The sequence below is a fragment of the Lissotriton helveticus genome, chromosome 10 (assembly GCF_964261635.1).
Source record: "Lissotriton helveticus chromosome 10, aLisHel1.1, whole genome shotgun sequence".
Classification (NCBI taxonomy): Eukaryota; Metazoa; Chordata; class Amphibia; order Caudata; family Salamandridae; genus Lissotriton; species Lissotriton helveticus.
In genome coordinates, this window is record NC_136071.1 from 1,023,530,665 (window position 1) to 1,023,554,773 (window position 24,109).

Consider the following 24,109-nt stretch of genomic DNA (forward strand, 5'->3'; position numbering starts at 1 on the left):
GGGAATTATCTGGGTTACTTCTTCTTTCACACCAAATGGAACCCTAGCACATTTCTCCTAATTTAGCTGCATAATGATGTATAGCACATTGCAAGGAATACCCATCCCGGATAAGACCTCACAAAGTTTCTTCCTGGGAACCAGGTCAAAAGCTGCACGGAGATTGATAAAGGCTACAAAAAGTGGCCCCTCTACAACATTTACAGTCATCCACTTAACCAAAAGGAAGCGGAAGACCTGATTGATCCATCATTTTTTTGGATCTCAAACTTGCCTAGAAACTGATTTTCATTGATCCAGTTCAAAAGTCTCTCCAGGACTTGTTTACAAAAGTTCTTTTGCAAGTTGTCCAAGAGGCTAATTCGGTGATAGCTGGCTGGGACACTTGGACTTCCCTTCTTATAGATTGGGACAATCTCTTCGCGTTTCCAAGTAACTGACATCACTGCCCCTGCAGCTGTTTCACTGGAGACAGTATTAATATTGGAAACCCATGTATTGGGGTCAAATTTAAAAAGGTTGGCTGGGTAGATATATATATATATATATATATTTTCTGTAGAGTTTTATATAGCGCGAACTAGACCCGAACCAGGTATCAGAGCGCTTTACATAGCACAAGTTACGTTGTTTTTTTTTTTTTTTTACATGAGGACACACACTTGCATTTTTAGGCACGGGGAGATTAAGTGATTTGCCCAGAATCACAGGAGGTTTTGGCGTCATTACCGAGACTCGAACCCAGATTCCGAGGTCGAGCACCTTAGCCGTTAGGCCAACTCCTCTCCCCTGAACCAGGATTCTTCCCTTGCTTCAATGACACTACCACAAAAGTAGTCTCTGTAAAAACTATAGAAGAGGAGAGTTATATAAATACAATGCCTCCCTCTGTGATGGTAAAGACCAAATCAATTTCATATGAACAGAGTAAATATTCTTAAAATGAGTGACCCAGTCACAGTGCATAATAGATGTCTCTGCTGGTTTCCCTAGATTCCTGCCACTTTGGCTTACTAGGTGCCAGAATTCCCCCAGGTAACTTTAGTTTGCATTACTTCAAGACAATATTGAGCCCTGCATGCCCTTATTTCAGCTTGCTCCTTTTTTGGTTGCTCTAAGAAGATTCTTTTTTGCCACTGTGCAATGCTGTGTAAACCACCCATTCATAGTGGCATTTGCAGGAGTCTTCGTGAACTCCTTTTTTTTGAAAAAAATCTTTGAACATAGCTAATAGTTTAGTATGTTCTTCCACAATCATTTTATTGTACCCCCCCCCCCCCCCCCCCCCCCCAGTTGTTGAACATCACCGCCATGTGGGCGGCGACAGCTGAGTACATATCTGAAAGTACCTTTGTAAGTTCCAATTGTTGGTCAGCCATCTGAAGGGGTGGGGTTAGGGTCAGAGAAACATGAGACCAAGACCTTCATGATTAGATTTGCAGGGATGCAGAAACTCTTAAAACTGCTCCTAAGTACATGCCCAGGCGCCCCATTTCCTCGAAGACAATGTGCATGATTGTCAATGAATTGGGCCCCCACAGAACATCTAGCTTTGATTTACTCCCAATAATATTCCAACTGACGATGGCAGCAGAGTTGGACAGCAGTCTCTAAGCTAATACAATTGTGGGTTGGGACCAATGGCCGCTGGGCAGGAGTCGTAAGGTGGGCCTTGTCCGCAGCAAGCGACTGGGCGGCGACAAGGGGTATTCGCACAAGGTCAGGCATGGATTTAGAAGCATTATCCGGGTCAGCTTGGATGCTGTTGTTGGCCAGATTCTAGTGAAGTGCATAAGAAGAGTTTGGGAAGCTAGCTTTGAAGGCCTTGGTAATGAAGTCCCAGCTCCAAGAACAGAAAGAATGAGGTAACTGTTAATCAACTTAGTCAAAAGGGCTGGATGGTAACTAGCACGTTCACTAGTAGTAGTCTCTATAAAAGGAATCGATGGTCTACGTAGGTGAGTCGGAGTTGCAAACCTTGACTGGAGGGGGGAGAAGGAACATATAAGTTCACAATCCACTCAAAAGGGCGTCAGTTGGCCAGGAACTTCTGTACAATGGCAAGAGACCTGAAATTAACAATCATGCAGTTGCCCAAGAAACTCTTTGCTACGGGGCCAACCCAACCCACCCTACAAACCATCAGAATATCCTGCACCGCTGAGTATGGGAAACGAGTGATGTTGTGCAGCCAGTGTAGAACCTTGTACTTAAGCTGAGCAGGGAATGTTTGATAAACCACTGTAAGAATGTGCCCTCTTTTTGCATGGTTTGCCCCTGCTTTTTGCCAAATTGTTGATGTACTTTGACTGGGTGTGTCCTGGGTTCCTGCCAACCAGGTACCCTCGGCCTATGTTCTTTCCCTAAATTGTACTGTTGCAAAACCAAATTGGCAGCTCTCTGGCCACATGTAAGTCCCTTGTAAAAGGTACCACAGCTACCACGGGCACTGTGACCAGGGAAGGCCTCTAAGGGCTGCAGCACTTATTGTTCCGCCTTCAGAGGCCCTGTACCTTTAGAAAGAGACAGTTCCTGTTGCTATGCCATGCCTACAACCCACTGCCATGGCATAGGTAAGCCACCCTTTTAGCTCGGTACACTATACCTGTGGTGAGGGTACAGGTGCATGAGCCCTGTACCCCTACAGTGTATAAACCAATTCTTAGACATTGTAAGTTCAGTATTGTCATTAAAAGTGTATGGTGCTGGGAGGTTGTCATTACGAGCTCAACAGCACCATTGAGGCTGCTGTTATTTATGAAATTGAGATTGTTAAAATACAAAGTCGAATAGCTTTTTCTGCAGACTTTAAATTGCACGTCATGGAGCAGGATAGCAGCGCTCCCATCGGACTGCCAAGTAAAAGACTGAAGAGCGGGGAGGAGAGGAATGGAAGCTCTCTCAGTTCTGCCCCTCGGTTTCCTACCCGATTACTTTTGCTTTGCTGCCTCCTCGTGCATTTCCTTGGGCCTTGTCTCTGGCTCTTGCACATTCTAGGCCTTGTAGAATCATCAAAGTCTGTCAGTCGGGCATGTCTCTGGCATTTTGCACCCTGGGCCTCTTGGAGTCCACACAAGTCAGCTCATAGTGGGCATTTCCGTTACCTTTTACTTTCCGTGGACGTCACATTTGAGCTGATGTTGAAGGTAAATGCTATGCTTCTCATTACCCTCTTGTGCTTCCTGCTTACCTGCGTTTTATGTACGGTGAATATAATCCGCAGAAAATCGGGGGCTTTGTGAAAACCATTTTTCAGCAGTACTTCTTACTTTGGCAGCATCTAGGTATGTTAAAGAACATGAAAAGACAGCGCTTCCTTTTGCCTGTAGACATTTTTCTGATAGTTATTCTTCCATTAATGCCATGTATTCAACACATTGAGGGGCGTTGTAGGAGTTTCGGTGCAGTGCTGAACATACCTTTGCAGAGGCAGGACAGCAACAAACAGCTGCTGCCAATATAGGCACCTACCTCCCAATCCTCACAGGGACTTAAGCTGGAAAGCTTTAGGTCTCAGTAAGAACACCATATAAATAATGTTTTAAAAATGGTGGTGTTGTTTTCAAGTAGTTACGTACACTTGTGTAAATGCCAAGTTGTTTGGCACAACACATAGGCCTTAGGCTTTAGGCTGTAGCCAAGTTATTGTTATTGTTATAGTTATATGTACTTCTAAAGCGCGACACGCATCCAACAAGGATATCACGGCGCTAAAATTAAACAGTAAACCATAAACAAATTACCAGGGACTACTATATATTCTATTTAGGGAATAATGCAGTTTTTAGTTTTTTCCTGAAAGTGAGGTAACTATCAGTACATCGAAGATCGATAGGCAAGTCATTCCAACACTTAGCGGCAAGGTGCGAAAAGGCACACCCGCCCATCCTGGATAGTTTTATTCGTGTGGTGGCTGCTTTAGCTGTGGCTTGTGAACGTAAATGCCGAACTGGGGCATAGAGCTTGATTCTGTTCCGCAAGATGTAAGGGCCAGTATTATGCAAAGTTTTATGAGCAATGCACAACATTTTAAATACTGCTCTTTGCCTCATAGGCAGCCAATGTAACGTTCTCAGGCAGTTTGTAGCAGAATCGTACTTTTTCTTATCACAGCCAGCTTTGGCTGCCGCGTTCTGGACCAGCTGTAGTTTTGAAAATAAATAATCCGCCATACCAACAAACAGCGAGTTGCCATAGTCCAACCTACTAGTCAGTAAAGATTGAACTAAAATCTGTCTACATTCCATCGGAATCCAGGGAAAAACACGTTTCAGCATTTTTAATATGGCGAATCCTTTGCCACAGATTGTGGTAACATGATGCTTCATAGATAAAGTGGTGTCCATATGGATTCCCAGGTTTCTAGCGGTCAGGGTTGGGTTTGGTGGAGTACCTAAAGTATTTGGCCACCAAGAGCTGTCCCAAAGGTGTTTGGATCCGCCGAATAAAAGAATTTCTGATTTGTCAGCATTTAATTTCAGGTAGTGCCCATGCATCCAGTTAGATAGCTCTGACAGGCAGTTATGTAACCTGTTTTTGGCGTCCTCTTCACCATTGAGGGTTACCATCAACTGAGTATCATCAGCATAAGAGCAGATATTGATACCCCATTTATTGCCTATATATGCCAATGAAGAAACATAAACATTGAACAATGTTGGGCTCAATGTTGCTCCCTGTGGCACCCCATATTTGATCTTCCGAGGAGTGGAGGTAAAGTTTCCTAAACAGATGGACTGGGATCTATTCGATAGAAAAGACTCCAGCCAGTTCAGGGCTTTACCATGTATTCCTTTAGCAGCTAGCATATTTATTAGCAGTTTGTGGGAAACGGTATCAAACACCGCTGATAAATCAAGTAATATCAGGGTGACCGTTTTGCCTTTATCAATCTGCATTCGAATATCGTCCATCACAGCCAGGAGTGTTGTCTCAGTACTGTTATTCGATCTAAAACCAGTCTGAGAAACAACCAGCAGGTTATTGGTTTCCAGAAAGCTTGACAACTGTTTAGTTACCAATCGTTCTAAAACCTTTGATAGATATGGAAGCTGTGAGATGGGACGGTAATTGGCTGGATCGTTTATGTCCGCGCCGGCTTTTTTTAATAGTGGTATTACAGCTGCATTTTTCCAGACTTCTGGGAATTCAGCTTGGTCCAAGGAAAGATTAAGAACTTTTGTAACTGCTGGATATATTACGGGTGTAAGCTGGGAGAAGATATAGTGTGGACAGACATCCCATGGTGATCCTGATTTGATTTCTGGCATAGCTTTGCTAACTTCTTCTTCAGAAAAAGGGCCAAAAGTAGAGCAGCTGGCCTGCAGAGTAGAATCAACATGATACTCTACATGGTCCTGGCTATTATTTACAAAGGAAGCATAGATTTTATCAATTTTTTCACTAAAAAAAATCACAAATTTTGGAGCAGTTTTCATGTGAGGGAGTCAAGTTTGAGGTGAGACACGGTGGGTTACAGAGTTATTTTACTATTTTAAAAAGCTCCTTGAGGAGTTTTTTTTTGTCTAGTATTCTTTGCGAAAAATAGTCTTTCTTTGCTTTGCGTATAGCTGTGTTGTATACTTTCAGCTGATGTTTATAAGTAGCTCTGTCTTCGAGCGTTTTACTTAGTCTCCATTTGTGTTCGAATGTGGTACATTTTCTTTTTACAGCTTTTAGATCGGAGCCGTACCATTTCTCTGAGATTTTTCGTTTAGGTCGATCTATAGTACGGGATAGTGAACAATGATCCAACGCTTTCTCAATGTTGCTAAGCAATTGACGAATTTCTTCCTCACTGGAAGTTCCAGGACTAAAATTATAATCAAAGTCTTCTTTAAATTTTCCCACAGAGAATTTTTTTCAACATTTTGTGGAATTTGTCGACTGAACGAAAGGTCTTTTATTCTTTATAGGTAGGTTCAAATTAAATTCGATCCTATAGTGATCCGTCCAAGTCAAAGGAGTTATATTTGTAATGATAATATTAGGTATATTAGTGAAGATAAGATCTAGCATATGCCCTGCTCCATGTGTGGGGTATGCTATTTTCTGTGTCAGTTGCATGATTTCCATATCGGTTGCAAGGCGTTTAGTTAGGGGATTGTCATGAAGGTCAAAATGAACATTGAAGTCGCCAAGGACTATAATGTTTTTATGTTTAAGACAAACAGGAAGAATTTGTTCCAGGAGTTGAGTGCTAAAACCAATCGTACTACTAGGGGGATTATAAATAATTACACCTCCAAGGATCGCCTGCGTATTGATAGAGATGGAGAAGATCAGGACTTCATGCTTGCCTAGTTGCGTAACTGTTTCTTGACGACAGGTAAGTGTCTTTAAAAATCATAGCCACTCCACCACCCCTCTTAATTGATCGATTTAAATTGATAATTTTATACCCACTGGGTAGTGCAGCCGTGATATCAGGGGTATTGTGCTCACTAAGCCAGGTCTCCGTGATAAAAGCAAAGTCAGGTTTAATCTCCTGTAGCATATCCCATATTTCAATAGAATGTTTTGGAAGGGACCTAGCATTAACATAGATGCAAGAGAAATCCTGAGTGAGAGTTATTTCAGATATAAGACACTCCGTTTTAATACTGTTCCATCTACAATTCCGACAGCTAAAAGGGCCCATGGTGTCTAAAGGACTTACTATAGCACAGTGAGGATGATGTGATGGACTGGGAGTATTGAGATTGAGCAACTCTTCGCGGGAGTATACCAGAGCAGATTTACCTAATATATCACTAATTGGGGAAACGAGGGTTGTGGCCCCTGGTCCCGGCCTGTCGCGGACGGGCGCAGACGGGCTTGCCTTAGGCGCGCCCGTCCGCTGCGCTTCCTCCAGAGGCACATTTATTGGTGTAGAGGAAGTTCGGGGAGGGGGTGTGGCCTCGGTGCACGCCAGCGATGGCGTCCGAGGATGTTTGTTTTGCTCCAAGGTCTGCTCTCAGCGTTAGGATCCGCTGTGCAGCGTTTAGCCAGGGAGGGTTTGTCAATGCAGCAAGTGCTCAAATAAAGGTAAGTTTTAAGAGAGAATACAATCAAAAGTGACACTCTACAATTTTAAAATTAGATCTGCTCCCGGCTTCCGCCTCAGGAGTACTGTTTCTCAAGTGCAAGCAGTTTTGACAGGTAAAGGAATAAAGACCCAGTAGAATAGAACATTTGCCCAAGATAACACATTGTAGTTAAGTGGGAAGCATTAGAAATTTAGTTCCCTCATTTGATCGCTAATCTAGCAACTAGGATACATCTTAAGAAACATGATTTATTGTGTGCAATCAGAGGGCAAACGTCTGGTCATTAAGTATATCTTAGGCATACCCCAAGTGGAGCACAGTAAAATGCCCAACAATACGGTGATGCAGCACATAAAAAGGAGTTTCTTTAAAATGGCGCTGGAGGACTTGCTTTAGTTGTGGAGGGAGCATCATGGGTCTGTAGAATCCAACTCCGTCCGTCTCTTGCTTGTAGTGGATATATTTTCAAGGCCTTTGTGTTCTTTCACATCACTAAGGCTTAGAAGTGCCTTGCTGTTCGGCTGTAAACACGTCCGTATGTCTTAGTCTGTCCTTTGACTTGGCTTCTCTTCCCAGTGCTTTTAATGTGCTCTAACACCTACACCTTGCAATGGGGTTGACCTTTAAAAATCACCACAGAGCACACATGCTTTAACACCCAGATAGACAGCACTGAAGCTATTGTGCTTAAAATCTATTACACATAAATCCGGTAAATGCAAGCAGAAGGTCCTGTTAAAAGAATTTAAATCTAGTACTGAGGTCTTCAAACTGGGGGGGCTCCAGGCTCATGCTGATAAAGTGCTTTGTTTCAAGTTGAAAAAATGAGTATCATTAAGCTACTCTGTAATGGCCCATCACTAACACCTTTAGTTTTTAGGTCTCGGCTAAGCGCGCGGAAGCGCGTTCTCGCTGAGAACCTATTGTGGCCGTGTCTGCTTCCCAGGAGACAATCCTGGCCACGCGCATCGCCTTGGAGGCGATTTGAAACTGCCACGCGAACGCGCGCTGTGGCCAGGCGCTGTCTCCCTGGGAAGCTCAAAACACTACACACGCATACACACAGACACACACACATGGGCACACGCATGCACATACATACAGAGACACACACACACCCTCCCCCCCCCCACGCGCGCACACACACGTGCACCGAGGCGCCCCGCCACAGTCACTGTCGCACACATACATACACACACGAGCATATACACACACACACACGAGTGCACCAAGCCCCCCCCAGCCCTTTGGCACTTACCTGGCCAATCTCGGGGAACTCTGCTCTCAACACGCGGCGCGCAACCTCCTGCTGGCGGCCCCGGGGCTCCACCGCTCACAGGAGCCCCGGGCCACGAAACGCATTGACTCCGCCTGCCTCCTCTTCTGGTCCGGACGCGGCCCCGCCCCCGTCACAGGCGACCTTGCCTGACATCCGGTGCGACCGCAGCGGGATTCCGGGGGCATTTTCTGACGAGCACTTATCCATGCTGGCTGGACTCCATTTGATTCTTTTTGTTAACTGTCCCACGTTTAAATCAAGAGAGCAGCCTGCTAATTTGTAATTTGTAATTATTGTGCGTCATTGCTCCTATGTTGATATCTATGGAAATGGGGAGGTGGTCACTCACTTGTTTGCTGGACCTTACAGGTTATTCGTCTTTTTAGCAGGTCTTTACTTAAAAAGATATAGTGTAGAGTTGATATGTCTTTGAAATTGTGAATTGATTTGCACCCTTTGGTCCTTTCTAAATTGGATTATCCCAGGTCAAATTCTTTGAGGCAAGCTTGTAATAAAGTTTGTTGATGGTCGCCCTGGGTTGCCTAACACTGCCCATGTCTCGGGTGTTAAAGACTCCAACCACTATGCACTTGTGCATCAGTTGCTCATATAAGAATGTTTTTACTTGTTCAATGATGTTCTTGATATTGGCCCTTTTTACATTACATTGAGCTATTGGCATTGTAAATGACAATACCATTTATTTATGTTTTAAAAACAAAACCATAAATAAAAATAATGTCATGAGCAATGCTAATAGCTCTAACTTTATCAATGCCGAGACCATTGCATTGTAAATGCTTGTTCTGTATTGGCTCGGAGTAGGTCTCAAAAGGGAAGGGACTCCATATATTCCTCAAGCTAGAATAGAATGTGTGGCAATCATGTATTTCACTGCTTTTTAAAAAGGATAGTATATCTGCAATATTCAAATGTTAGACATATAGAAATATTTAAACATTGCAAATTTATTAGAATAATTGTTAAACACTTGGTTGCCCATTTTAAAAAAAAAATATTTTAAAGTTTGAAAACCATTGATAAAGGAAGAACCAACATTTCAATGCTCAGTACAGGAATTCAGTAAGATAGTAGCCAGAAGACAAAATGGATGCTTTTACATAGTGCTTTTTACAAAGGCTACCAGTTTGGTAAAAAAACAACAAAGGCACCAAAACTAGCCAGTGCCCTGCCTAACACCTACACTATATCTATCCACGTCTAACACACCTATCTTCTCATGAACCATAGCAAATTCTTGAACCATCTCTATCCACATCTCTCTTTCCAGCCTCTTGCGCTCAATCAACCCCAACCTTTCTCCCATCTCTAGTTCCTAGGGTAACCCGTCTCCATGCCTTCAGGACTTCAACCCTTCTTTGTTATCTAAAGCCTACTGCTATTTTTAGTTCCCTGTTAAACGCCCCTCCCTTCTCTAAGGCTAACCTCTCAATCTTCTCTGGCCACCAGCCTAAGTCCCCATGGAAACACAAAGCCATCAATGGCTTCCCAGGGACACTTAAGCCCTTTCGAGCTGAGAATCCCTGGGCCACTACTGGCTATCTTAATAAAACTTAGGCTACCACACGCTCCCGGTGTAACTCCAAGACATCCATGGCTTCCCGTGTAACCCTCTCAGTCCTGATTGGCTTCCCGTGGCTCTCCATGTAATCCCTTACCCATCTATAGATCCCCTCAAAACTGCCTCTCTTGACTAATTGTGATGTGAATTTCTTGAAAGTCTCTGTGGTTTTGTCATACATTTAATGACATGAGTGTAGCATCATTGTGTGCTAGGGCGTGGCTGGATCATATGATTTACTGGGAGAACCCAATCACTTGCATTTACCCTCCCTACTTTAGTGCACAGGCTTTACACCAAAATATTTACTCTCTTGTACTTATTCTTTAGCTGCTGTCCTCAGGAAGACACTGCCACAGTTTGAAAAGCTGAGGATGCAATCAGTTTTTGGATTTTGGAAACTGGTGTAACCTCCTCATACAAACATGAGGACTACTGTATGTGGCAAATACCTTTACCTCCAACCCAGATACTTTCCTGTCATTTCTTTTTCTGTAAATGCCCTAAAACTTCCACTCTCCCCATCTCTACTTCTCGCCAAATTATCTTGCTACCCTCTACCACACCATTCTTTCTTAAAGCTGCCGGTGGTGTCTTGCGTATACAATAAAGTATCAAAATTCTCCTGACATGCAAAGCTCAATTGAAAACAGTCACAAGCCCATGTATGGCTGGTCTTTCCATTCCCAACCACAAATCCAGGCCCACAAAATGCCCCAGCATCCTCTCAATCACCCTCCACTCAACAGCTGAGGAATGTTTTTTGCTTAGAGAGGTCTCTGACCAGCCACCTTCTTCATGCTTCTTCCTGGGCCCCTGCCTAAACCACAGTGTATATGATTCTATAAATGCCAGACACTGGGTCAATTTCTTGTTAACCTGTAGGTACGCAAGTGGTGTTGGGTCTGATCACCCTGCAGACATGATAAAAGTAGATCAGGAAAAAATGTCTTGTTCTTTGTCTTATGTCTGACGAGGGTACACTGGACGTGAAGAAAGTGATCTGTATTTTCTGACTGGGCAGACAACCCTCACTGGAGAATAAAGGTTGAAGTAAATGCTGACCACTCCTGCTAGGAGATTACTAAAAATGACATTGAGTAGTCCATGCACACTAATTTTGCAGCTCTCCCTCATGTGGAATTGTTGTTAAATTTGCTCCAGAAGTTTAATTATGCCACTGCACTGTTGTAACTATTGCTGGCGAAACCTCACAGCTGCAACCACAGCTGCTTTGAAAGTGCTGGCATTTCTTCCAATGTGTTGTCCATAGTTATAACTGGATTTATTCAGCAGTTCATCACAAGCATACCCATGCATTTTCATAGACAAGATTCCTTGCAGTTTGTATAATGGAATATTAAAATCCTGCCAGGACTGACCAGATTCACAAGAGAAGGATTTTTAAATCCTTGACCCTGATAGCAGCTACTTGCATGAGTTTAGTCATTTTAGACCATCCGTGCTGCACAACCTGTTTTTGTGTACGTTTTACTTGGCTAACAAAGATAAGGTAAATGGATCTGGAATCTACTGAAGCCTTCCAAGATTTTCAATCGGCTGTTTCCTATGGGAAGATTTGGAAATCCTTTTTGTGAATCTGTAATACAAATTGGGCTTTTTTGAAGATCCTACTGACTCCTCACCAAGTTTAATGGTACACTCCCTGTCTTTGGGACTGCTGGAAAGACTGCCATACCTTGGGAATAAACCTGAGCCTCCCTCCCTGGCGGCTTGACAACCATGGGCCCAGGCCCAAGAGTTCTCTTTATTACCATTATTTGTTGCAATGTCAGTCACCCAAATGAAAATCTTTCACATTATGTGAGATGATCCTTTGATGTTAATTTGACTGCAATCTGCAGAACTGTCTCCTAAGAAGAAAGGAATTCTGACTCCAGTCCTTCACTGATGAATTAGAAAAACTATCCTTTGCCCTACTGAAGAAATCATAGCTCTGGTTGAGGCATACTGAAGATTGACATTTATGTCCATCTCTGACTTAGGGCTGGATCCCAGATGTTTTTTAGAGATCGGCTTGGGTCTACAATATGTGTTACTGTATTTTATTTGCCATACCTAGTGCAAAATGAATATTGTAATATAGTTTTTTTCCACTAGATACACATCAAGTAAATTTATAACAGATACTGTTTTCCAGAATCAAATGTCAAAAGCGTAATTGTGTAAAGTTAATAGTGCCATAGTCTCCACTACAAATAGGCACTTTCTTTGGATGCTCATTTAATTGAATTGAGCAATAGACTGGCAAGTAGATTTCTGTAGCATGTTGTCCCTTGGACAAGTACATTTTAAAAAATATTCCACATCCCTGCTGCTCCAGCGAAATCCCGGTGTGTCCAGCAGCCCCCAAGAAAGTGGAGGACCTGCCCTGCCTTCCCAAACAAAGACTTTGTCTCCCATGAGCACAGAATTTGCTCACCCACAGATTCTGGCCAAATCCGCAAGTCTACACCACTCTTCACACAACGCCCACGGCCTGAATGGCCCAATACCACGAGTAGGTCTCCCTGGCGATCCTGACGTGAGATCTGGTGATCGCTGACCTGCCTCGAATCTCCAGTCAATGCCTGCAGCCCCTTTCTGGAGGATACCCTTCCCCCACCGACTGCAACCGGAGCTGGAAATAAAAACACGCCGCCTAAGGACATCCCTACGGCCTTGAATTGCCCAACCGATAGTGTCCCAGCATCCATAGGCATCCCAACTTACCTCTCCATCCGGTGGTCACCTCCAGAAGATCTTCGTCCCCAAGCCTGCCGTGTTTGTTGCAACCTGAGAATCCCCATTGAAATCAAAAGGGCACCCGATGCCAAAACATCGCCCTGCACTCTGTACCGCTGCGGGTGCACCTTGTGTGCTAATTGGACCCCCCTTTGCCCTGAGACTAACACCAGGAGCTTTGCTCCCAAAACGCTTTGAGAGTGCAACCTTGTTCATGGGGAAATCCTGGTTCTAACCCTAGCAACCCAACTCCCACAACCAAGTACTTAACTGTAAACAAATAACTCCATTTCATCCCATAGGATTGTATTGACTGCTTTTCTTTAACCCCTTGACCACTGCGCAAATTCCACTGCGGTGCTGGGGAATTAATGAGTGGGCGTGTTTCGGACAGCCCCCAGCCGTCCTCCGCACACATCCACGGTTACGTCCCGTCTGACACACGCAACGGGTTAAAATTGTTATAAGTGTGGAGTTGGTGTGAATGGAACTCTAAAGTAACTTCAAATATACAAAAACTGCTTAACTTACCTTTTCTCTAGGAAATGTCCCTGTGTAGTATCTAGGCATATCACACGGAGTAAAGAAAGTAATCTAACAGTAATTTCACCTGTATTCAAAGCATTTACAAACCTGTAACAGTCAATTTCATTCAGCATGCTCATATTATTCAACCTGCCTTCAACCCCTTGCGTGCGTGCGTCGGCCATCGGCCGGCGCGAGCTCTGCCTCGCTAGTGTAGCACACGTCTGTTGGCCCGCGCATTCGAACGCCAGCACCGCAGCAGAATTGCTGCCGTGGTAAACTGGTTAAAAGCACCATTTACATTTCCCTGTGCCAGGCTTGCTTGGTTCTACGGAATAAATAGAAATAAACAATATTTTTATACAAACAAATTGGTCTGAGTTCAGTGAGTGTGTAATATCATTTCTTGCCTGAGTGAGTACAATAAAAAGCTTAGCAATACCCTCTTATAAAGCCTTACTGCTCTCCCACACTAACACAAATAGAGAGTAAGGTATCTACTTTTACTGCTGCCTACCTTTGGGGTTCCACTGGACTCTGTGCACACTATACCTTACTTTGGTATAGTATTTACAGAGCCAGCTTCCTACAACTACCACATGTCGACAAGCCTCGGGGAGTAGGTTGAGTGAGGTGGGGTTGGATTACTGGAAAAATTTGCAACGCACTGTCCTAGCAGCTACTTTCCCAATACTTCTCTAGACCCACCCAAACAAGCCTGTTCATGTCCAGTAGACTCTGGGTAGGCCCAAGTAGGTGGTTGCTTGGTCAACCTGTCCCATGAACAATTTTGCATCAAACCAGTGTTGCCCTCCCTAATAGCAGAGGTGTTCGTATGGATGGATTCCACAGAGCCATGAGTAAGGGGTGGAGGCAAATTGGGGAGCAGAGTTCTGCCTCAATTGCACACAAACCTTCGTAGATTGGCTTTCATTTGGCCTTCCAAAGTGTCAAATGTATTAAGAAAATCCCCCATTACGTCAATAAGTGTCTTCATCATGACCAGCGCAATCCCTGTGATCACTTGAAATTAGCGCACACTTTCTGTCCTCTGTTCTTTTCACTGCCTGGTTATTAGCTGAGAGACTGGGCAATTTGAGTTGTGGGTCCAAAAGCGATGGAGATGTAAAGCTGAGCTGGCCGGAGAACTGATTGAACCTTCCACCAATGTAGTAGCGGGGTCTCTGATTCCCTTCTCGGGGACTACTGCAACAAAGTGAAAAGGTTCACATGGAAAAAAATTACAAAACTGTACCTGAAAATGTACAAAATAGAGAATTATTGAACTGCTGAAAAAGAAAAACCTGATAATCTTGCCATTTTTGTTTTTTAGGTCGAACCTAGAGCCAGCGCGCTGCTCTGCGAGGCTTGTTGTAGATGATTAAAAGCTCCGCCCACTCTCCGCCCATATTTGCGTTTAGCCTGTGTCATTGTCTGTTCTAAATGCTGGCTTCTGATTCATCAATAGGATTGTTAGTCCTGTCTCAGTACCGCCTCCTCTTCATTTGTAACCTCCCATGGTGACTGGACCCTTTACTTCGAGTGTTACACAGTACCTGTTATTTAGACTGTGAGCACCATTTTATTTTAGTTAATGAGGTTCTCCTACTGCAGGCACGACGTGCTTTGCTGCCGCCCTCCCTCCCATTGTCCGTGCCTTCACTCACTCATTGAAGTTTTAACTGTGTGACTGAAACATCCAGCTATTTACTGAATCTCACTCTTTCACACGTGCACACGCCTCTCATTTACTGTTAAACTTAATCAGCACCTGTGATTGGCCGGGGCAGTCTTGATACAGCTGCCACAGAGCATGATCTGTGGCTGCAGACCCTGACTCCACTATTGTCTCCACTCTTCCCTTCACATGGGGGTTTAAATTAGACATGACGGATCTTGTCACCAAGAACGTAGATGCCTGTTTGCCACAGTGGCGTAAAGGATTTTGGACTAAGACAGAATAGAGAACCTTGTAGGCGTTGTAATAAAACCCCTTCCTTCTTAAAGCATTACCAAGTCAACAATGTCGCAAACTCTTCTCCGCCCACCTGTCCTTTGGTGTCGTTTATTTACAGTTTTACAGGCATTACACAAACCACATTATGTTGAATTTCACAACACAGCTGCTACACATTTGCCTCAATTACACGCATTTTAATAGCATATCACTTTACAAAGCTGCTTCCTTAAATTATCAGCAATAGATTATTGTTCAGGTTGCGCTGGTCGACAGAGGGTCCCAAAGGTGCTCCACAATTTTATCAGTAGAACTAAGGTTTCTAAATAAGCACATAGTTTGGTGTGATTGAAAATTAATTTTGTATTTCATTTATTGTATGTAACATTTTTAGGTCTCACCTGGTGTTAGCGCGCATGTGCAGCTCTCGCCATTGCGAGGGCCTCTTGGAATCTATACGATTCCAGAAGTATACTTGAAGCCCCGCTCCTCTTTCCATTGGTGCGCGTCATCGTCTATGTTCAATGATTGCACATGATTGGAAAGCTTGCTTCTTGGTTACCGCCTAGTCCTTTTTGTAGGACTACCCATCTGGACAGGCCGACGCCATGTTTTTTCCCGTGAGGTAGGAGCTCCTCGCACAGCGTACAATGGCCCCCTACTCCCACCACTCGCTCGACGGGCTTGTCTGCACACCACTCGAGGGCTTGTCTGCACACCACTCGCGGGACGACCTAATGAGCAGAAAGAAGTAAATAAAATGTCAACGATGACTGGCCAATATTTAGAGTCTGAATGTGGAAATCTGCAGCGCAGGTACCCACTTGATCATTCCTTTGTAAAAAAGTAACTTTGAAAAGATTGGAGGCATTGCTAACACTGCATTGCAAAAGTAATACTGTGACACCGAACAGCACAAAGTATTAACAATACGGCCTAGGGAGATGATGCTGTCGAAGGCCGGTATTAGCGACTCGCCAACCATAATGTGCAATAAACCCCACAATTGCCGACGTTTTCGTGTGTTCGTGACACAAAATGTCATAATAAAAGCAATCCGAGTAGATGGACATAGATACCATCTCCCCTTCAGTGTATGCTACATGATACCTGTCAGTGAAATGTTTTCCTTTAGCAATCTATATACTCCGCAAGTTAGCAGCCCGTTAGTATACTGCATGGGCAGTTTTTTTTGTTTTGTTTTTTTTGTCCTATATTGCAAAAGCCCCCCTGAGGGCATTTGTTCTCATTTCGTGAGCTTTCAACGCTCTGTGCTGCGAGAGTGGCCCAAAGTAACGCTCCTATTTTAAGAGTTCATCTTCGGGCAGGTCGGTGCTGAGGCCTCCTGTCCCCATGGAGGTAATCAACAGGAAGAAGCTGGCATGCTACCTCACCCCGCACTCCCATGTCACATTCCGACGTGAGCACACAGAAGGCCCTTGGGGTTGTCTGGTAAAATGACAAACCGTGGTAGCGGCACTTAAACTACTGTTTCTACAGGAAGAAAACCGTCAAATACATTTATATTTGCAAATGGCTGTTTGTTTGCTGGCTTCAATCATTAGTTATTCACAAGGTTGACTGTCGCTGTGGTGCTCCACGTGACGCCTGCGGGCTCCTGGTGCACACACCTCATCGTACATTTTTGCTCTGATCTCTGGATGTGCTAAAAGCTCTTTTATCTGATTCAGCTTGACTCTCAGGGCTATTGATTGCTGCCAGGCTGCGTTTGCAGTTAGATTTCTTCCAAGTGTCTTTCTTAGAGAAGAGAAAACCAGCATTGAAAATGCAATAGGTCTCACCTTTAAGTTAAAGCCATTTGCTTTGCTAATGGTATTGTATAGCAAAGCAAATAGCTTTAACTTAATAAAAGGCTATACCTATTGCATTTTCAATGCTTGTTACTTTCCCCCAAACTTTATCTTAGGGAGACTCCAACGATTTCCCCATGGTAAATGCAGATACAATTTTAAAAAGTGGATTAAACTTTATAATTAGTAAACATATTGTTATGTTAATTATGAATGTAAATTAATTGTATGCATTTGTTTTAAATAAAGAACACAACAAAAATACTACAGCACTTAAAGCTTAATTTTAAAATTACATCTTTAAATGTATACAAATTTCATATAAATATTCTAGTTTGTCAAAAATACATTACCACCTTTAAATATATATTGTTTATTATACATTAAGAATGATGCATAGAAATAATTAAAAGTAGTAAATTACACTAGGAGTTTTTGCTTCACACTTATTCCAGTGGATGGATACATGTATGTCTACACTTTTGAGTAAGTTTACACTCAGATTTTGTGAATAGCCGGAAGAAGTAAAGTTAATGTAAAGAGTAAATTGCACATGTAAAATACTCCAAGTTTGAGTTATGTTTGCACATAGCCTCCTTAGTGAATAAATATCCAAAGTGGAAGACCTGACGTCGCGGACTAGCAGCTACCCTTGCAGAGAAGCTATTGCTGATTGAAAGTTCCACACTCCTTTAAAACGAATTATGGTCACACTTGAAAGGCATAATCTGCCTTGGAGTTAACCAGAACAGCTAAAATACAACAAATGATGTTGCGCAGTTCTACAATTTGTATCTGCAGGAAATGAGCACATTTTGTAAATTCTCTGTTGCAGAGGAATGACGACAGCAGAATCTCATTTCACATCATTTTGTAACCTTTAATGGGGGCGCCACGTTTGCAAATAATCATTTGAGGTAGCGCTGCTCCCCCACATCGTGGGGGCTGCAGTGGCTAATGTTTCTCCACTGTATGGGAGGACACATGATACCAGAGGTACAACACTAAGCCTGCACGGAGTTTTACTCAGCGGAAATCTACGAACTGCCGGAAAAACTCTGCCATGCTCCAGCAGCGCAGTCTGTTCAGTCTAGCAGCTCGCACTGTTTTTTTAGCACCGGGAGTTTGTCCTGCACTGTAAAATCAGCACGAATGGCAGAGGGCGCTGCTGCTTTCTGCTGCTCAAGTAGACTTCCTACTCAAGCGCTAGCTTCCTCAATATGAGCAACAGATTACTCCACCTGAGCGGTCGCGACCTGCCACGGCCACCCACGTTCAGAAATCACGCCAGGAGGAGGTCTAGCGCGCAATTTATTCTCACGAGCACTCACCAACCTAACGTTTGCGAGCCACTTGAGAGAAAAAGCTCTGCGTCACTTCAGAGTTTTTCGGAACTCTGCGCGGAGTCGGCAAAACTCCCCAAACTCCGCCAGTGGAATTCTTTAACCACCCCTGTACAGCAAACAGCTCTGCAGACTCAGGGTGCTGGGGTCCCTCTGCTCCCACAGTGCCCTGACCCAAGACCCTGCCCAGGGTACCAGCCACTGACCTCAGGCCAAGACCTTGCTGTCATTAGAACCAACTGTCCAAATATACTCCTATGTGCAAATATTATACACTAATTGTAAAAGATGAGTCTGTGAGCAAAGTTTAAACGAGCATTTGCAATGCAATAGGTCTCGCATTTACGCAAGTTTAAGCTATTGGCATTGTAAATGACAATGCCTTTTATTTCTGTTTTGAAATCAAAAATAAAAGGCATTGTCCTTTATAATGTCAATAGCTCAAACTCGTGTAAATGCGGGACCTATTGCATATGTTTGTTGTTTCATTCTATCAACATCTTTTTTAGGAAGCCTTAGAGAGTGCAGACTTTTCAAGAGGGAAACTGAGTTGTCTTCCTCTTTGTAAGTCACCCTCCTTGAGATAGTCCGGTCCTGGATTGCTACTATAGTATGGTGACATCCACATTCACAAAAACCTAAATCAGGTCTTAAGATAGACCTACCTGACAACATAAAAAATCAAAACATACTTGGATTTTTAAAAAATGTTCAGTAAGTAAAGGCGATCACAAATTCTTTGTTCCATAGTAATTGTCAGATTTGTACAACTTCTTTACGTTTAAAAGTCATTTTGGTAACAAAAAATGTAATTGCTCGACAGGGGATGCAAGCACCATGTATCGTGGCACATAGAAGTAGTATACTAATATTTCACTTTCTTATTTTTTTTTACAGACTGGACTGGCTTAGATGAGGATGAAGATGCACATGTTTGGGAAGATAACTGGGATGATGATAATGTAGAAGATGATTTCTCCAATCAATTGAGGTATGTTTTTTTCTCTCCTGTGTTGTTGTACTAACGTTGACATGGTTATTTTGTTTCCCAGGAAGTGAAAATGTCCATTATTCTTGTTTTGACAAAATGTTATTTAAATAAAAAATTGTTTTAACTGTAGGGCTTTTTGTCTTGGTGGCTGTTTCCAATTACTAAGTGGCTGATCAAGGTGGGCATTAAGCCTCAGAGCAGCAGTCTACCAAGGATCCTGTGCTAAACATGAACTTTAGGGGCGTGACCAAGATGGCAGCAGTGTAGGACGTGCCCTCTGGTCCTCTGCCGGCCTGACCATTTAGAACCTCAGCTTGCGGTGTCCTGGAACACATAAACGCCGGGCAGCTTCTCCCTCATGCTGCAGTGACTGCCAGGCACTTGTTTTTGGGCTCATGCTGGCCCTGGGGCAGACCAGATCGCGGCATGGCAGTCCGGGCGGCCAACCGTGAAGCAGACAAGATGGCGGCTGCCTGAATCATGGGGTCGCTGACTGAGCCGCACCGCCTCACTCCTGCTATGACGATGTCCTGTAGACAAATGGGCATAACTAGGTCCCTCTGGGCATCGCAGGGAGCCTGCAGCATTGCGACCGGTGTCCCGCTGGCATTTCCTGTCAAGGTACCTCTGAGGAGCGCTAAAATGGCAGTTGCCTGCACTTGAGGCGGGATGCCTCATTGCACTGCCTCCTGCGACAGCGGCCCTTTTTAGCCAGCCAGGCAGAGGACAGAGATGTCTGTGCTACAACGCTGAAGGTCGAGGTAAGCCAGCAGCTGTGACCCCGACTCTGGTGGAACTTTGGGAGTGCTCTTCTGCCGCTTAGGGACCCTGCGGGCCCCGGCGTGTGTCCTGAACTATTGCCTCTTAGGGCCTGAAGTGGAGATCTGGCTGGATCAAGGAGTCCGAGTGAAATCAACCCCTTATCTCCCCAGTGCTGGCAGTCTTACACTGGCGGGTGCGCTGCGGGCCCCCAACATCCATCACAAAACCCCCCCTCCCACCCCCCCTGTTCAAGCGCTCCTTGTCTGTCAGCCCACCAGTTCTGCCTAGAGACGGCTGGTACCCTGTGGCAGGCTTGCAGCGAGGCCCCAAATCCATTTAGATTGGTGGCTTCTGCTTTGCATGCTGTAAAGTGCTGTTCCTGTATAGCATACAGTTTGATTTTAAATACAAGTGACTGACACTATGCATAGATACTATGCTTCCAAAACAGAGGATGCGATCCCTGCCCCATTAATAAATTTCACTCTCATAACCTAGTATTGGTATAATTGTTGATAGTTCATAACCAAAAATCATCAGCCTTGCGTAAGTGTATATGGATATTTATATCTTTAGCCCATGCCTTCTCTCTTACATGCCATGCTTAAATCAAAAGCACAGTTGAGATTTTTAAACTCTTATGTCCGATTCTGCTTATATTGCCAGCAGTTATCATACCTATGTAATTGTAGGTATTCAACCTCTCCGTTTGTTGTAAGGTGATTGGATGCAGCTTTTGACTCTTAAAATATTTACTTGCTTGGATGAGGTCATTTGTAGACTCTGTGCTGTAATGTCCAATTGATTGGTGTTTCCATGTGCAGTTCAATTTAGGGGTAACCATATTGTAATACTCACTGGCACTAAAAGGGCTGAAGGGTTAGAGGCTGTATGGGTAAATGGAATCTTCAGCTTATTCGGGGTTCGGGTAATGTTCTCTGCATGCAGGGCAGCCTAACCTCATAAAGTTGTTCACCAATTCTGATAAATAGTGACTGTATGAGAGGTACTACTTTATATTGTTTCCTACGGGCAGTTGGCTCACTCAAATGGCCAATCAACTTTTGGGAGGCGGCAAACATTGCATTTCTCTTTTGGGTAGCTGTGTCTCCAAATAACTGTTTAGGACATTAACGTTTCTTCTTGTGTGATGCAGGTCAATGGTTTCTGACTCTAGCATGAAGCACAGGATGGGTAGGGTAATAGTTCAGTCTTATCTTTGCATAATTGCAGCTTTCCCTTGGGTCACACCCTGACCTGCTGGAACTGTTTCATAGTTTCAGCCTGAGCTCAATACGTCGTGCAGGGGAATGGATATTGAAGATACAAAATAGACATGGCTTCAATATTCATTCAAGAAGCACAGGAGAAATCTAAAGGAGCGGCTTATAGGGATATGCTATTGTTGGGAAGACAGTTATCTCTGGCTACCATTTACCTCATCGATCACCCTATCGCTGTGATTCTGGCCAAATCACTTAATCTCCCCGTGCCTAAAAATGAAAGTGTGTCCTCATGTAACGTAACTGGAAAATATGTAAAAGCGCTCTGATACCTGATTCGGTTCGGGTAGTTCGAGCTATATAAAACTCTGCAAAAAAAATTAAAAATCATAGGGGTATCATAGAACAAGAACTCCAACCACCCCACTTGTACCCAATTAGTCACACACAAATACAACACATACTTGGGGAGTGGGTGGAGAAGAATTCAACCTACAATGTGTGCATACATTTATCACTACTCCGCCCTGTGCATGTTTTGTGACGGGCCTTTAACCCGCTCCTGGAATTCATTGCCATCAACTGTATGAAACTGGGCATGGGGAACGGAAGTCATCCACACTAGAAAGTATGCCTATGGGTTGAGCCCAACAGAGTCTAGCCCCAGAGTTGACAAGCAACACACTACTTTGGTGTAGTACTGGTCTCCTGCCCCTGATAACATACCAGGTCTGACAGAGCCTAAAAATGGGAGGGCCAATTACTGTACCAGAAACTTTCCACCCACACTTCCTCAAACAGGAATGTGTCATTGGAGAAGAGTCTTTCAGATATATCTTCAACCATGTTGCTTGAGCCTGTGGATGATACTATGTGGCCAAAGGTATGCCCAGTTGAGGGTCCTATGCTGACCGTGCCACTGGAACCAAGCTGTACCACAATGAAGAGGCATAAATATGCAGAAAGCAGTCGTGGGTTGCTTGTATTCCGGTGAGAAGGCCTGGTTTGGCATTTAGGACTGGACTGCCCTATTGAGCTGTACTAAGACTGCTTTGAATATCACTGAGTCTAATCTGAGGTGTTCTAGGGGCCACACAATGGGTTGTCAGTGGTTAGTAATTGTGGTTCTTCTCTAAATGACCACCAGGCATACAATGTACTATAGGAAGTCAATCCTTTGATTAGGGTTCTGTTGTAGTAAAGCAAACATGTCTTTTAAGCCTCAATCCTACATGTTAGCAGGGCAAATGGGTCCAGGTGTTGATTAACGTGGATCTCCTGAGAGCAGGAATGCCAATCAGGCCTAGGTGTTCAAAGGAGTTATTGACTGCCCTTCCATTTTCCGTCCTATTTCTTCTTGTATAAAACGCTGCCTCTCATCGCCCTTGCTCATCTATCTTCTGCCTTCTTCCTACCCACGCAGTGCATAATTTCTCATCCGTTCTGCACACTGCTTTCCTCTCATCTAGTAGGTGGCCTTTGAAACTCTGATTTGCCTTCTGCCGAACTCCTTTATATTGTGCCTTAGTGTCCGCTCTCATCCACTGTACACTTATGACCCCTTTTTCCATCTCGCTCAGATCTGGCTGGTGACTTCCCTCTGTCAGCCATCCTGTTCCTTCTTTCAGTGTTTTTCATGCTGTGCCTCAGACTAATCGCTCATTGACTGTGTTGATACCACAACTCTTTCTTTCTTTCAAAAACTTTTATTCGATTAGCATTTAGCAAAATCATAAAAAGTACATCATAACATTACAGTACAAGATTAAATCCCAATGTATGATAACAAATTAAAAACTGGTTGACTTAAAAATCCATAGTTAAAAACCATAATAATAGATTTATGTACAAAAAGGCATGGAATCATATGAACTGTATCTCAAACTGTACAGCGGATTTTCAATCATGATTTCAAGAAGCAAGCTACACATTTAGCAACATATTGGGAGTCTAACGACTGCAGGGCCAGAAAAGCTGGCCGACACGTTCGCAGGCCCATTGCACGGAGAAGGGGGATAATCCAGCGCTTACGGGGTTGCTCGTAGAAACGGCAGAACAAAGTTACATGTAATGTGGACTGAGGTGAAATTCCGTCGCATGGGCATTTATTCAGTTCATGAGACCACAACTCATTCATTTGAACTCTAGGTCTCCTCTCTCCTCCATCTTACACTTTGCTCATCTTTCTTCAAACGAGGCCCATGTTCCTCTTTCTGATCTGGTTGCTGTTTCACCCAACTTACTCATCAGTGCAACTCATCTCATGTTCCTTATGTTAACCCCATTTGCCTTAAATTGTCTTTCACTTGTTCTCATCAGTCGTGTGCACCGTTCCACAAGAAGGCTATCTAGCACCTCCATTCCCTAATAAGTCTGTTTTATGCCTCTCACTCTTGATTAGTCTTGCTACTGACTGACGTCCTCTATCATTAAGCATGTACTCTCTCGTATACAAGTTGTCACTTGCTCCCCTCTCCAGTCTGATGTGTCCCCTAGTTCATCTCTCTCATTGTATGCATCTTATGTATTGCTCATATCTTGTGCATCTGTCCACAATCCTGCTTGTGTCTTTCTCCTAGTCTGAAAACAGACTGGGCGGCGCCAGTCATGCTTGACTCATGCCATCCTGCTTTTAATTTCTTTGCATGATTTGAGGGGAGGTGTGAGGCAGACTAGTTAGCATGTCCAGTTACCGTCCTTTATCCAGTGGAATGGGCAACATGGTGACAAGGTTTGCCAATACTTGTTTAGTTATCCTTTTTGATTGTATCTTTTTTTAGTGTTTTGTTAAACGTGCAGCTAGCCACAATGGGTATCCTGGCGCTAAGCCCCCACATGGTCCTGTTCTTTCTAAAATGATGAT

The 24,109-nt window shown here is 43.8% G+C and overlaps 1 protein-coding gene across 1 annotated transcript in view; it reads left to right on the top strand.

Moving 5' to 3' along the window:
* SEM1 (SEM1 26S proteasome subunit) overlaps positions 1–24,109 on the top strand; it is a 40,240-nt gene that overhangs the window by 13,748 nt on the left and 2,383 nt on the right. The window contains exon 2 of the mRNA XM_078663720.1: positions 19,168–19,261. Within this exon, the coding sequence (XP_078519846.1) occupies positions 19,168–19,261 (94 nt within the window). The remainder of the gene's footprint in view (positions 1–19,167; positions 19,262–24,109) is intronic.